Source organism: Salvelinus alpinus, chromosome 17 (assembly GCF_045679555.1).
Source record: "Salvelinus alpinus chromosome 17, SLU_Salpinus.1, whole genome shotgun sequence".
Lineage (NCBI taxonomy): Eukaryota > Metazoa > Chordata > Actinopteri > Salmoniformes > Salmonidae > Salvelinus > Salvelinus alpinus.
In genome coordinates this window covers 28,531,404-28,546,853 of record NC_092102.1, presented here as the reverse complement: position 1 = coordinate 28,546,853, position 15,450 = coordinate 28,531,404, and the positions used below count along the sequence as shown (strand labels likewise).

General features: G+C 43.2%; 1 protein-coding gene across 4 annotated transcripts in view; it reads left to right on the top strand.

The window, feature by feature from the left end:
* The first annotated feature begins 545 nt into the window (after nucleotides 1-545).
* The window catches only part of LOC139542687 (rho guanine nucleotide exchange factor 10-like protein), a 29,556-nt gene continuing 14,651 nt past the window's right edge, over nucleotides 546-15,450 (top strand). The window contains exons 1-9 of one of the 4 annotated variants that reach the window (XM_071348434.1): nucleotides 546-1,230; nucleotides 4,077-4,140; nucleotides 7,752-8,039; nucleotides 8,209-8,236; nucleotides 8,884-8,948; nucleotides 9,178-9,243; nucleotides 11,105-11,404; nucleotides 11,493-11,632; nucleotides 15,176-15,256. In XM_071348434.1, coding sequence (XP_071204535.1) covers nucleotides 4,104-4,140; nucleotides 7,752-8,039; nucleotides 8,209-8,236; nucleotides 8,884-8,948; nucleotides 9,178-9,243; nucleotides 11,105-11,404; nucleotides 11,493-11,632; nucleotides 15,176-15,256 — 1,005 coding nt within the window. In that variant the 5' untranslated portion in view covers nucleotides 546-1,230; nucleotides 4,077-4,103. Of the gene's footprint in view, nucleotides 1,231-4,076; nucleotides 4,141-7,751; nucleotides 8,040-8,208; nucleotides 8,237-8,883; nucleotides 8,949-9,177; nucleotides 9,244-9,538; nucleotides 9,684-11,104; nucleotides 11,405-11,492; nucleotides 11,633-15,175; nucleotides 15,257-15,450 lie in introns of those variants that run through there. The other 3 variants (XM_071348435.1, XM_071348436.1, XM_071348437.1) reach the window with 3 other exon arrangements.

Below are 15,450 nucleotides of genomic sequence, written 5' to 3'. Positions count from 1 at the left end.
AAATGTAACCACTGAAATTCAGAAGGACTGAAAGTCCATGAGCTGGCATGATCTTTTGAAACATATTTGGAGCTATACATTGTAGACAATGTATAAAAAAATAGGGCAATTACAACCTTAGATTTTTATAATAGGTTAAGTTTAGTGACAAAAGTATAATGAGTTAATACATTGTGCCTGTGTAACTTAGTAAAGGCCTATAGGTGGCAGTCTTGCCTTTGACATCTGACAATGGTCGAGTTTGTTTTCAAGTCGAATCAAATTGTATTTGTCACAAACCCGAATACAACAGGTGTAGGTAGACCTTACCGTGAAATGCTTATTTTACAAGCCCTTAGCCAACCATGCAGTTCAAGAAAGAGTTAAGAAAATGTTTACTAAATAAACTAAAGTAGAAAATAATAAAAAGTAACACAATAAAACAACAATAATGAGGCTATATACAAGTGGTACCGGTACCGAGTCAATGTGCTGAGGTACAGGTTAGTCGAGGTAATTTGTACATGCCCCGGGTAGGCGGAGTTTGCTCATTTTAGACAATTCCATTGGTCCTTAAGAAACATCTCCACTCACGTGGGGCACCGGGCCATGCAAAACGAACTCAACCATTGCTCTCCAGGGAGGGTTGTAGATGTCCTCTGTACAGTCTACTCTCACACAGCAGGGTTAGTCCTGAGCTTCTGGCTGTAACCAAACAAAGGCTGTCACTAGTTGCTGCCCCTACACTAGGATCAGGAAACTCTCCTCTCTCTATGCTTTAGCGCTCAACCTCCCTCCCTTTTCCTCCCTCTTCTCCCGCAGTGCGTTAACCGGCACATCCCTACACTAGAAGCATAAATGCGCTCAACACCCCACCAGCCAATCAAGAGCCGGTTAACGCACTGCGGGGAGAGAGGGAGTGAGAGCACTAAGCATACAGAGAGGAGTTTCCTGATCCTAGTGTGGGAGCAGCAACTAGTGACAGCCTTTGTTTGGTAAGAGCCAGAAGCTCAGGGCTAACCCTGTTGTGTGAGAGTGGACCGTACAGAGGACATCTACAACCCTCCCTTGATTTATCTTCAAGGGAAGGGGCTTGGTCATCAAGTCAAGTGAGGCTATTAGGGATGGTGCAGACTCGACAAACTAGCTTCGTTGTTAACACTTGGGGGTGTGCAGAGGAGAGTCCTTGGGATTAGGGGCTGGAGGAAGGCTTTCGGCTGGCTGGTGGCTATCTTTACAGAGAACAAGGAGGTGAGATCTCATTGTCTTTGGCTGTCCATTACACTCCGTTTCTCTGCATCATCACATTGCAACAAAGCCTGGACCCCACTATGGAGGATGGGGAGGTGTGTGTGTTGGGGGGTGACCTCCAGCTTTCAGGAGAGTGACCTGGTGCACTTGATAAGCTTACAGTGCAACCCATTTTGAGGAGAAGTGCATTCTGAAAGATTGTAGATAACAAATTCTGCAATACTGCACAGGGTTTTTAAATGCCTGAGGTTGACTCCTTTTGACTACTCGAGAGAGAGAGGTGTAAGTATCTTCTAAAATATCCAGTGGTTTTACCTAGGGAGATAAGTCTAGGTGTAATGATATATAGTACAACAGTTTCATATATTATTTTTGTCTTTGGATGGGATGACATGGTAAACTTTAGTTTGCAGCACCTGCTATAAGAACAGCTATTACCTTTATTGATGCATGTGGTCTGTCACATGCTCTCGTAAAGTCTGGGAAATGTCATGTGTGGGCATATTTTGTTGCAATGTTATGGGGTGCATTTTGAAATGTAATACTCAATTGCTGGTCATAAAATGATGCAGATTCATTTTCATTCCCACAGTATTGTCTGACTCTTATGTTTGATCAAGCAGAACTGACTATTGCATAGTAGTCCAATCTCTTGTCCCTGACTAAATACATTAACCACCCTTATTACTTTAAATACCAACACAACTAATCTACTAGTTGAATATAGTTATAGATATCAATATTAAAAGTGACACATGTATGCACTGTTAAAACTTCACTGTTGCTGCTGCAACACATGTTGTCAGTAGTTTTTACATGCTTTCTTGCTGCAGTGGGGCAGTGATGTTTGCGACATACATCCCCGAAACCTGGGATAGAGGTTTCGATTGAGTAATGTCCTTGGTGTGGGAGTATGGAGTCAGTCACTGACTGGGGTTCCCTTCAGCCAAACAATCCATGCGCTGTTCTCTGTTCTCAGACTGACTGTAGATCAGAGGTTTCTCTCCGCTGGGGTCTATTCATAAGACCGCTCCATCTATGGGCGTCCTTCTCCCCATAGCCTTGTGAATTATTCATCAAAGTTACATCCCAAATGGCACCCTATTATCTATATAGTGCACTACTTTTGACCATAGCCCTGTGGGCCTATGGTCTCTGGTCAAAAGTAGTGCACTATATAGGGAATGATATTCCATTTGGGACACAGGCCAGGAATGACCCTCCCTGGAGTGTGAGAGCTAGAAGTTCAATACGCCCCCTCAAACAGCACGCTGCTACCACCTTCATTTATCAGAGTGTTTGCATTCAGCTACAGCCACTAGTTTTTTTTGATAAGCGTTCTTTGAATGAAGCCCTTTGACCACAGTGTAGGTGTGTCTTTAGAATTAAAAGGTCCACCGAGTTGGGAGCCATTTTGATTTGTTAATCATTAATGAGGAGCATTTATGATCTTTCATGCCTGAGATGATAGTCATCCTGTGTTATGATGTGTTTATAGTTTCTGCCTGCCTTGCCCAGATCACGGTTGAGTGAAGTCAGTCTGTACTGCATGTCTGGATCTGCCACACACATCTGAAGAATGTAACACACGCAGGTAGCCAATGGCAGAACAGTCAACTGTGAGCATGCAAGGAACTGTCGCAAGGTGTACGTGTGTGTTTGTACTGTACAGATACACTCACCGGACAGTTTATTAGGTACATCCGCCCATTCACGAAAGTGGATCACTCCTACAGACGTGGCTTGTTATATAAAGCAGGCAGACGGGCATCAAGGTATTCAGTTACTGTTCGATTGAATGTTAGAATGGGCAAAACGAGTGACCTTAGCGACTTTGAGTCTGGTATGATTGCCGGATCCAGTATCTCAGAAATGGAAGCCCTCCTGGGCTTTTCACGCACGACAGTGTCTAGGGAATGGTGCTACAAACAAAAAACATCCAGTCAGCAGCAGTCCTGTGGGCGAAAACAGTTTGTTGATGAGAGAGGTCGAAGGAGAATGGCAAAAATTGTGCAAGCTAACAGGTGGGCCACAAACAGACAAATAACAGCGCAGTACAACAGTGGTGTGCAGAACGGCATCTCGGGAACGCACAACTCGTCGGTCCTTGTCACGGTTGGACTATTGCAGCAGACGACCACACCTATCAGCTAAAACCTAGAAGTTGCGGCTCTAGTGGGCACGCGATCAACAACACTGGACAACTGAAGAGTGGAAAAACATTGCCTGGAACATGACAGCAAGTTCAGTTTACTTGAGTGGCCTGCGCAGTCCCCAGACCTCAACCCAATAGAGCATCTTCGCAGCATGAATGTACTGCCGTCCAATCTGCAGCATCTGCGTGATGCCATCACGTCAGTATGGACCACCATCCCTGTGGAATTTTTCCAATACCTAGAATGCCCCGGAGAATTCAGGCTGTTCTGGAGGCAAAGGGCGCTCCGACCCGGTACTAGATGGGTGTACCTAATAAACTGTCTGGTCAGTTTAGTCTCCACATAGGCTGTCTTCCTAAGTGTAGGTTTGAGGTTGAGAGAGGTGAAGTGTCAACTATTACAGACCATGTGAGTGAGTTGTTAAGCGTTTCGTCACCATGAAATCCAGCAATATACTATGTTACCATAAGTCAGTGATGTAACATTTATGGATATTTGTAAGAAAAACTAACTTTTATGCTGAGACTTTCAAAAAGGTCATTATGAAACGGCCCCAAAAATCCAATGGACCCAAAAGTCCAATGGCCTAAAAAAATCTATATTGGAGCAAATCTGATATTGACATTTTGTCACATCGTATCAGGTTAAAGAATGTTCTCAGTGATTCATTGGGTTGGTTTGTTTTTACAGAGGCTAATGTGACCACAGAGAACACCAATGGCTTCTCTACCCCCCCCAACCCCTCCAACCTCAGGTGAGTTTCTACTTTCGTCAGTATCAGTATGTGCTGTAGATTTCTGCCTTACAAAAAGGAGATTTAGGTAAAATCTTATTAAAACACAGTCATAAATAAAACAAGAGTTATGGGGACTATTCTGTAACAACTCCCCATTTATATACAATTACAAAGCAATTAGTACTATGTAACAGAGGCAGGTGATAGGTGGTTCAGGTTGTAGTAATGTACATACTGTATGTCCATGTGTGATAAAGGATTTGTGAATCTATTTGGGCTTCCTCAAGCCGAAGTTCCATCTGAGAAGCATTCCTTACAAACCCTATTTGGTAACAATGTGGAGACAAACATTGACTTGTGAGTTTTACCATTAAATTAGGTCAGCAGCCACACAGTGACATAGCAGTGGCAGCAGCAATACTAGTGTTACGTGCTACCTGAGGAATCTGTACACTCAAACATAAACAAGGAACCTGTCCCAGACAAGCAGAGAGTGCAGTGCTGTTATTGACTTCACTGAGATAACATCCTGGCAGCTAACAGGCTCCAGGCTACAGTCTGGAGCTACTTAATCCCTTCAGGGCTAGCGGAAAAGGTGAGAGCTCCCGGCATGGGGCCTTAGCCTACTGACCATATGCTGCGTCAGAAGCACTCCTGCTGCCACCCGGGCCATATGTCTCATGCCTTATACCCTCCACACGAATGCCTATTCTCAGCAGGTGGATATGGGCAGTTAACATGCACTAGCCAGAGCAATGTTAGGCCCTGACATGACATGCTTCTCTTTTAGGTAGGTTCATTGCTCCTATATTCTTTTGTGGCATGAAAGAGGATGGCCGTCAACTTAGCATCAATGTACCTGTTCAAGTTGAATAATTCTTTCGACACGGTAAGATTTAATGGAGCAGAATAACAGTGAGTGGCGTGTCAGTTAGCCACTGTCATCTACAGGGCCAAGAGTCCTGGGATTTATATGTCTAAGTTGATTGATCCCAGGCAAGTCAGCAAGGTGACGTTATTCCTGTTTGATTCTGACTGTCAGGCAGATCCAGGCATAGGCTACCCTCCATAAGTCAAGGTTTAGTCCTGCCCAGTGACTGTTTTCCTTATTAGACTTGGCACCACTATGACCTATAATCCGCTAGACCTATAGCGGCTAGACAAGTGGTACTCGAATACTATTTGAAACATGACCCGCCAAGCCGCACTGCTTCTTGACACAATGCTCGCTTAACCCGGAAGCCAGCCGCAACAATGTGTCGGAGGAAACACCGTACACCTGGCGACCATGTCAGCATGCATTGCGCCAGGCCCGCCACAAGAGTTGCTAGAGCGCGATAGGACAAGGACAACCTCGAAATAACACTCTGAATTTGAGGTAGGATGGAACTTTTGGCTCACATCATGACATCCCAATGTGATCTGATTATAATAGACCAATTACTTTTTCGTCTGCGTAAGGGGGTGGGCTCTAAGCAATCCTTTCAGCCAGTCAGGGCTGTGTAAATATCTTCAAATTTGTTTCATTACACCCACACGATCAGACTGACCATTTCAAGGACTGGACGAGGCTCAGGGAAATTATGGAAATATATTTTGGAGTTATTTTCATTAAACACATGATTTAAAAATAAAATTACAAAGACTGCCGGGAGGCTTAAGAAGTAAAATGTTTTTGGTGTTTATTTTTGGTCGGGACCCACGGTCCATTTTGACCCTGTTCTGGGTCTGGATGCAAACTGCAGTGACGCAGTCTGCCTATTGAGTATGGCTGGACTAGACCATTGTGTTTTAATGTAATAGTCACCTACCCTGTTCCTGGAGAGCTACGGTACCAGGTGTACAGGCTTTTGTTCCATCCCAGCATTAAAATATAACACAGTATATAAATCACCTACAGTATGTTTACAGTGCATTCGGAAAGTATTCAGACCGTTTCCCCTTTTCCATATTTTGTTATGTTACAGCCTTATTCTTAAATGGATTAAATATTTTTTTTTGTCATCAATCTACAGACAATACTTCATAATGACAAAGTAAAAACAGGTTTTAGAAATTTTGGCAAATTTATTACAAATAAACTGAAATACCTTATTTACATAAGTATTCAGACCCTTTGCTATGAGACTCAAAATTGAACTCAGGTGCATCCTGTTTCCAATGATCATCCTTGAGATGTTTCTACAACTTGATTGGAGTCCACCTGTGGTAAATTCAACTGATTGGACATGATTTGGAAAGGCACACACCTGTCTACACAGGTGACGGTGCATGTCCGAGCAAAAACCAAGCCGAGAGGTCAAAGAAATTGTCCGTAGAGCTCCAAGACAGGATTGTGTCGAGTCACAAATCTGGGGAAGGGTACCAAAACATTTATGCAGCATTGAAGGTCCCCAAGAATACAGTGGCCTCCATCATACTTAAAATGAAGAAGTTTGGAACCACCAATTCTCTTCCTAGAGCTGGCCGCCCGGCCAAACTGAGCAATCGTTGGAGAAGGGACTTGGTCGGGGAGATGACCAAGAACCTGATGGTCACTTTGACAGAGCTCCAGAGTTCCTCTGTGAAGATGGGAGAACCTTCCAGAAGGACAACCATCTCTGCAGCACTCCACCAACGAGGCCTTTATGGTATTTTGCCACTCCTCAGTGAAAGGCAGATGACAGCCCGCTTGGAGTTTGCACCTAAAGGACTCTCAGACCATGAGAAACAGAGATCCTTGATGACAACCTGTTCCAGAGCGCTAAGGAACTCGGACTGGGGCGAAGGTTCACCTTCCAACAGGATTGCTTAGTTTGCCGGGTGGCCAGCTGTATGAAGAGTCTTGGTGGTTCCAAACTTCTTTCATTTAATAATGAAGGAGGCCACTGTGTTCTTGGGGACTTTTAATGCTGCAGACATTTTTTTGGTACCCTCCCCAGATCTGTGCCTCGACACAATCCTGTCTCGGAGCTCTATGGACAATTCCTTCGATCTCTCGGCTTGGTTTTGTCTCTGACATGCACTGTCAGCTGTTGGACCTTATATAGACAGATGTTTGCCTTTCCAAATCCTGTCCAATCAATTGAATTTACCACAGGTGTACTCTAATCAAGTTGTAGAAACATCTCAAGGATGATCAATGTAAACAGGATGCACCTGAGCTCAATTTCGAGTCTCATAGCAAAGAGTCTGAATACTTATGTAAGTAAGGTATTTCTGTTTTTCATTTGTAATATATTTGCAAAAATGTCTAAATACCTGTTTTCACTTTGTCGTTATGGGGTATTGTGTGTAGATTGATGAGATGTTTTATTTATTTAATTTATCTTAGTGTAAGGCTGTAACGTAACAAAATGTGGAAAAAGGGAAGGGGTCTGAATACTTTCCGAATGCACTCTACACTGTAAATGCTGTTGCAGACCTCAATCTTCCCAATACTTTGCCTTAGTGTGAGAATACCTCATTTAGACCTACAGTATTTGTTGAGAGAAATGGCTGATCAGTAATAGTACACTGACAACATATGAGATCACTGCAGTGTTTTGGAAATAATGTGTTGTCTCCGGTATGATTTAAGATGCATTGTATAATTGTAATTTCTAACAGCACGTCTCATTTTGTTTAACTTTCTCCCCTCATGTTTCCAGTGCCTATGTCCAACAGGGCCTTTAAGATGGAGGATGATGAGGAAGAGGAAGGTATGAAGTTTGACTTTGACAACAGTGACGAAGAGTGCAGTACCACACCAGCAAACTCTGTCTCTGCCATGGCCAAGGGCTTTGAAGCCACTGTGATGGCGGGGCTTGCATCAAAAAGGAACACAATGGTCCCTAGTTCTGCCCAAGACCCAACAGTAAAGCCAAGGCTCAATGGATGGCCGTCTGCTGGAAAGGAGGACCAGAGCATGCACTCACTCCCTCATTCCAATAGCTCAGGTGAGTCTGTCGCAGCATGGTCATGGTCCCATTGGATCTCATTCATAATTGCTTGGGTGAGCTCTGCCATGCTATCATAGATAAGCTTGTAGAATGAGACTGCTATTGACTGCATTGTTTTTATCTAGGTAATAACTTAGTCTAAACGTGTATGTTTTGTTTTCCACAGAGATGGCTGGAAGAAGGTCTCCTGAGGGGTAGGATATTTACCTTTTATATCTATAATGACTTATGATTTAAACTGTATAGACGAAACCCGTTCATATATTTATTCAAACACCTTATCTGTAATATCATCACAATTTCTTCCCAAACTTTGTTTCAATTGGGTAAGAGCAGAAGTTAAACAGTAGCAGATGTTCTCATAAGTTACTAGAGATCATTAACTCTGAGGAGAATATAGTCACTTTTACTGCTCAATGTCACAAACACTATTGATCAACTTAGCTATACAATGTTATACAGTACAACACAATGTCCACTGTATTGGGGCTCCCGAGTGGCGCAGCGGTTTAAGGCACTGCATCTCAGTGCTACAGGCGTCACTACAGACCCTGGTTCGATTTCAGGCTGTATCACAACCGGCCTTGATTTGGAGTCCCATAGGGCGGCACACAATATGCCCAGAGTCGTCTGTGTCAGGGTTTGGCCAGGGTAGGCCGTCATTGTAAATAAGAATTTGTTCTTAACTGACTTGCCTTGTAAAATTAAAATAAATGAATACATTAATTGTCGTCTGTGACATCAATTACTGCTCAAATGACATCTCCCCTTAATTAACCACCCATGGCAGCAGTGTCACTCCCAGATGTTTTGATGCCCATATTTGTTGTCAATGTTTCAGCCGCTCTGAGCTGGGAGTGTCAGGAGACACAGAGGGCTCTGGGAGAAGAAATGGCATTTATGAAGGTAAGGGACACTCTTGAACGCTTTGTTCAAATTGTAGGCCCAAGGCAGTACATGTACTGTATAATATGATTACACTCAGAAGTAACATCTGACTTTTCCTTGTTGTTTTATAGTCTATTGAGACAACTTTCCCTGGTAATTTGATTTTGAGTGATACAATGCCATAAGCCAGTACACATTGTAATGTTTGCCCCATGTCTAGCCTTATCTCTGTCAATGCCATCTCCAGCAGGATCTATGAATGAGTGCTACTACACCCCTATCTTAAAGGCTGACCACATAGACACTCAGACAGGTCTGTGACCCTCTTTCAGCAGGGCTGTGCTGTCACACATTGTGCCCTTCCCTACTTTTAGAATCATACTGAGTCACAAGTAGCACGATCACTGTACTTGTACACAGCCAATCTGTAAATAGCACACCCAACTACCTCATCCCCATATTATTACTTACCCTCTTGCTCTTTTGCACCCCAGTATCTCTACTTGCACATCTATCACTCCAGAGTTAATGCTAAATTGTAATTATTTCGTCTCTATGACCTATTTATTGCCTACCTCCCTACTCTTTTACATTTGCACACACTGTACATAGATTTTTCTATTGTGTTATTGACTGTACGTTTGTTTATGTGTAACTCTGTGTTGTTTTTGTAGCACTGCTTTGCTTTATCTTGGCCAGGTCGCACTTGTAAATGAGAACTTGTTCTCAGCTGGCCTACCTGGTTAAATAAAGGTGAAACAAAAAATAAAAATGTGACATCAGCACTGCATGGGGCACCAGCCCAGAATCACACTTAACCAATCAGATCCTTATCCATCCAATGGAAATGGATGGCTTATCAATCAATTGCAGACAAATCAAGGCTGTATTAATCAAGTACAGAGTAATCATTGCTCTAAAACAGAGACATCTATTTGAGTATAATAGTACATGATGGGCTACAAATCCCTGCATAGGCAGTCTCTCTTTCTCATAGGCAGAGTCTCTCTCTCCGCTTTGTGTGTGCGTACGCATGTTTATGAGAGATCTCAGTTGCATGTGTGATTTCTCCCATGTGTGTGTGTGTGTGTATGTGTATGTGTGTGTGTGTGTGTGTATATATATGAGATATCCGGGTTCCACATATGTGTGATCTCAGTGGTGTGTGTCCTCACAGCAGTGTGTGCATTATTTGTTCAGTTCAGGCACCGTATGGAGCCACCTCAGCCAAGGAGTGGTTCAGTGTGGTCTCAGAGCTCACTCTGCGACTGCATAAAGGTATATTAAACACCAGACTAGTCTAGTTTAGCCACCCTGTACGTGACCCACAGTCTAAGCTCCTCTAGTTCGTCTTTCTTGGTCATGCTTTTTATTTCTTAGATATCCCTAGTTATACAGGTAAGTGTGGGTTTAAGTTAGCAGAAAATAGACATTGCATTGTGCAAACCTCATTATTGGATATTAAACATATTACACCCCTTGGCAAACTGAATACTCCCTAATATATAAATACAAAACATGTGCTGTAGAGCTAGATATACAACTGGACTTCTTACAGGGGCAGGAGATCTGTCACTTTACATTTCAGCCACCTTCACCTCTGTAATGGGAGGGTATTTATTGACCAGGACATGAATCTTATTCTTCATCGATAGGGCATACTTTTCCACACGGAAACAGGCTTTCTCTCAACGCTGAGAGAGCCATAGCTAATTCGCCCCACACTAGTCAGGCTCGTAGGGATGGTTGAGATTTTCAGAGACTCCTGTCTCTAATGCTCTTGGTGCCGGGCAGAAATGCATGTGCGATACAGCTGCCTTCGGTCACCCTGCAGATTCCTGCCAGCATAAATACTTTCCCTCAGACGCCTCGCTTTGGTATGTGACGTCCTCAATGATGATGATGTGCCATGATTGCATACTCTGCAGAAAGTGGCCCACGATACCCATTGCAGAGGAAAATCCAGTGGGATTGTACACCAGATTGACTTGCCTCTGCTCTGTCTCTTCTAGTAACCTTGAACGTAGTCTATTGGCCTACTACCCACCATTTTAGTCTGGTTACTTTGCTATTTACTATGTTTACGGCAAAATAAACATGGGAGTGGTAGTAGTGCCCAATTGAGCCTTTTAACCAATTATCTAAGGTTGGAATGGTGCACTTCTCTCTTCCAGGGAAACCTCCCCCTATTCTTGATGTAGGAGGTCCAGGTGATGCAGCAAGTCCTGAAAATGAAAATGTGTCTAGTCCGGAGGGCCTGCAAAGTCCAGATGGTCTGGCCTGCACAGACAGCCCACCCAGCCCCACCAGTCCCGATAACGTCATGATCGATCCGACCCTCCGCCATGACATGACCAACTCGACCAGCCCTGATGACATCATCATGACTAGTCCAGAGGCCATCTTTAGGACCAGTCGTCCAGTGGTCATCTATGATGACGTGCCCTGTGAGAGCCTCCTCTCTCCTCTGGAAGGTGGGGACTCTGATACAGTGGTGTGTGTGTGTTTGTGCATGCATGCATGTTTGTGTGTGTGTGATTAATGTCTCCCCTGTTGTGTCAGATGACATCTACGAGGACGTCCAGAGGCCAGAAAGCCATCATGGCACCAACAACGGTTGGAGCGACAGTGAGTTTGAGAGCTATGATGAGCAGTCAGACAGCGAGACCAAAATACCCACTGTTGCCCGAAGCAGTAGTAAGGTAAGCCTCCTGTCTTGTATACTCCACTCTGCTGCTTTTGCAATGTCTATATTATGTGTTGTATTTGTTGCTCAGACCTTGTTGCTCAATACTTGCTACAATTATGTGGAAGGACCACCAGAGGGCAGGCTGGGCTCACGGATAGTAATGACACCCAAGGATGTCTGTTGAATCAAAGTAGGCACTGTGTCTGATGCTATGTCTTTTCCACAAGATGTCAGTACTATGTCGGCTCGCATACATTGAGCTCCAAAAGTGTTGGGACGGTGACAATTTTTGTTGTTGTTTTGGCTCTGTACTCCAGCGCTTTGGATTTGAAATGATACAATGACTATGAGGTTAAAGTGCAGACTGTCAGCTTTAATTTGATGATATTTTCATCCATACCAGGTGAATCGTTTAGAAACTACAGCACTTTTTGTACACAGTCCACCGATTTTTATGGTACCAAAAATATTGGGACAAATTCACTTATATTTGTATTAATGTTGTCAAAAGTTTAGTATTTGGTCCCATATTCCTAGCATGCAATGATTACATCAAGCTTGTGACTCTACAAACTGTTGGATGTGTTTGCTGTTTGTTTTGGTTGTGTTTAAGATTATTTTGTGCCAAATAGACAATAATGGTAAATAATGTATTATGTCATTTTGGAGTCCCATTTATGTTAAATGAGAATAGAATATGCCCAAATATCATACCACCAAGACATGCTAACCTCTCGCCATTACAGTAACAGGGGAGGTTAGCATTTTATATCATACCCCCAACACATGCTAACCTCTCACCATTACAATAACAGGGGAGGTTAGCATTTTTTGGGGGGTATGATATTTGTGCATCTAACTTTCTCACTCATCATTATTCACGATTCATTCAGAACAATTAGTAATCATGGTAGCCTCCACATTAATGTAGAAATGTTTAGAAACATATTCTATTCTTATTTACACAATGCATTATTTACCATTTAATTTCTATTGGGCACAAACTAATCTTAAACACAACCGAAACAAACTGCAAATGCATCCAACAAGTGACTATACAAAGGTACACTATATTGGGCGGCAGGTAGCCTAGTGGTTAGAGCGTTGGTCTAGTAACCGAAAGGTTGCAAGATCGAATCCCCGAGCTGACAAGGTAAAATCTGTCGTTCTGCCCCTGAATAAGGTACACTGTTCCTAGGCCGTCATTGAAAATAAGAATTTGTTCTTAACTGAATTGCCTAGTTAAATAAAGGTTAAAAAAAATCTATATATATATATACACATACACACGTACAGACACCCCTTCAAATTAGTGGATTCGGCTATTTGCTGACAGGTGTATAAAATCGAGCACACAGCCATGCAATCTCCATAGACAAACAGTGGCAGTAGAATGACCTTACTGAAGAGCTCAGTGACTTTCAATGTGGCTTTCATAGGATGCCACCTTTCCAACAAGTCAGTTTGTCAAATTTCTGCTCTGCTAGATCTACCCCAGTCAACTGTAAGTGCTCTTATTGTGAAGTGGAAATGTCTAGGAGCAACAACGGCTCAGCCGCGAAGTGGTAGGTCACACAAGCTCACAGAACGGGACCGCTGAAGTTCGCAGCGTGTAAAAATTGTCTGTCTTCAGGTTGCAACACTCACTACCGAGTTCCAAACTGCCTCTGGGAGCAACGTCAGCACAATAACTGTTTGTCGGGGGCTTCATGAAATGGGTTTCCATGGCTGAGCAGCCGCACCCAAGCCTAAGATCACCATGCTCAATGCCAAGTGTCGGCTGGAGTGGTGTAAACCTCGCTGCCATTGGACTCTGGAGCAGTGGAAACGCGTTCTCTGGAATGATGAATCACGCTTCACCATCTGGCAATCTGGGTTTGGCGGATGCCAGGAGAACGCTACCTGCCCAAATGCATAGTGCCAACTGTAAAGTTTGGTGGAGGAGGAATAATGGTCTGGGGCTGTTTTTCATGGTTCGGGTTAGGCCCCTTTGTTCCAGTGAAGGGAAATCTTTAACGCTACAGCGTACAATGACATTCTAGACAATTCTATGCTTCCAACTTTGTGGCAAAAGTTTGGGGAAGGCCCTTTCCTGTTTCAGCATGACAATGCCCTCGTGCACAAAGCGAAGTCCATACAAAAATGGTTTGTCTAGATCGGTGTGGAAGAACTTGACTGGCCTTCACAGAGGCCAGACCTGAACCCCATTGAACACTTTTGCGATGAATTGGAACGCCGACTGCGAGCCAGGCCTAATCACTCAACATCAGTGCCTGACCTCACTAATGCTCTTGTGGCTGAATGGAAGCAAGTCCCCGCAGCAATGTTCCAACATCTAATGGAAAGCCTTCCCATAAGACTGGAGGCTGTTATAGCAGCAAAGGGGGACCAACTCCATATTAATGCCCATAATTTTGGATTGAGATGTTCGATGAGCAGGTGTCCACATACTTTTGGTCATGTAGTGTATCTCTCTATTACGTGTGGGAATACTTTGGAACAGATTTCCCAAATTAAAATTACTTGGAGCTGATTTGCTTGTGTTTTTATAGTCTTATGTGCAACAATTACAATTTTTGCTTGGGGGGACAAATAAAATCACCCACGGGCCGCCAGTTGGGGGACCCTAGAGTATACTTACAGTATATACCTATAGACAACAATACATTTGGAACAACATAGTTTAGTTTGTTTTTTGGGTGTGTGTGTGTGTGGTGTTGTCCAGTGCCCCCTCATGGTGTGACCCCAGCGTACTTTTGGTAATGTAGTGAATCAATGTTTATATACTGAGGAGTACACAGCTGGTTTAAATGCACTGCATTGCTTGCTGGATGAGGAAGTGATACACGTGTGTTCAGTAGTTAGTGGCTTTGTCAGCAGTCTCTCTTGGTTCCTCTTCAGCCTCTCTGGATATTCCCTGTCCATCCACTTACTGCTGCCCCTCCCACTACTGCTGCTTAACTTTCTTTCTTCCCTGAATCTGTGTTGATTTAAGATATGTTTTTCTGAAGAGGCAGGAGTATGGTTCTTATAATATGAGGTATTGTTTGCTTGTATGTTTTTTTTTATCACAAGGTTTTTCAACATTTAAAAAAAAAAAAGGTTTAATTGGAGATGAGCAATATATATTATATATTATATATTATATTTTGTGTGAGTTAGGAGCAAGGGGAAATGGTCTCTTTTTTTTAAGGGAAGGCAACAAATGTGTCTTGTCTTTGCTTGCTGAATGAAGGACTATTCATAAGACAATTCAACAAATAGAACCAATGTATTTTTATAATGACTATCTAAGGAGAATGACAAGATATTTGAGATTCTCTGTACTTTCTGAAACAAATCATTGTTCTACCTTCAATTGACATAATTTTGTCAACCCTTTTCACATCTTGTGATTACACTGGTTGCCTCTCTTGCTTTCGCCTTGACTATCCTTCTCTTTCCTTTCTCTTTTCTCTCTTTTTCCCTCAACCCTTCCATCCGCTCACCTGATCTGGTGTCCTGTCCTTCCACCTTGCTTGTGGGGTCGGGGGTATTGGCATGGCGATGAACTTAGCTTTCTCAGGACATGTGGCGACTGAAAGAGCGCTGTGCCAAGACCAAGCAGGATCTGGCCATGCGCAGCTGTGACTTCAAGGTACTGAATCATTGTTGTAGAGTACAGTAAAAATACTGTATGACAGTGACTGTGTCCCATTTCTCTTAAATGGCTCCTTTACCTTATCTTACCTGCCTTGACTACTGGTAAGTGAAAAGACTAGTCTATATACTAGTCTATAATTGTTATCTGGATAATTTGGGTATCAAGTGGTCAAAAGGGATAGGAGGCAA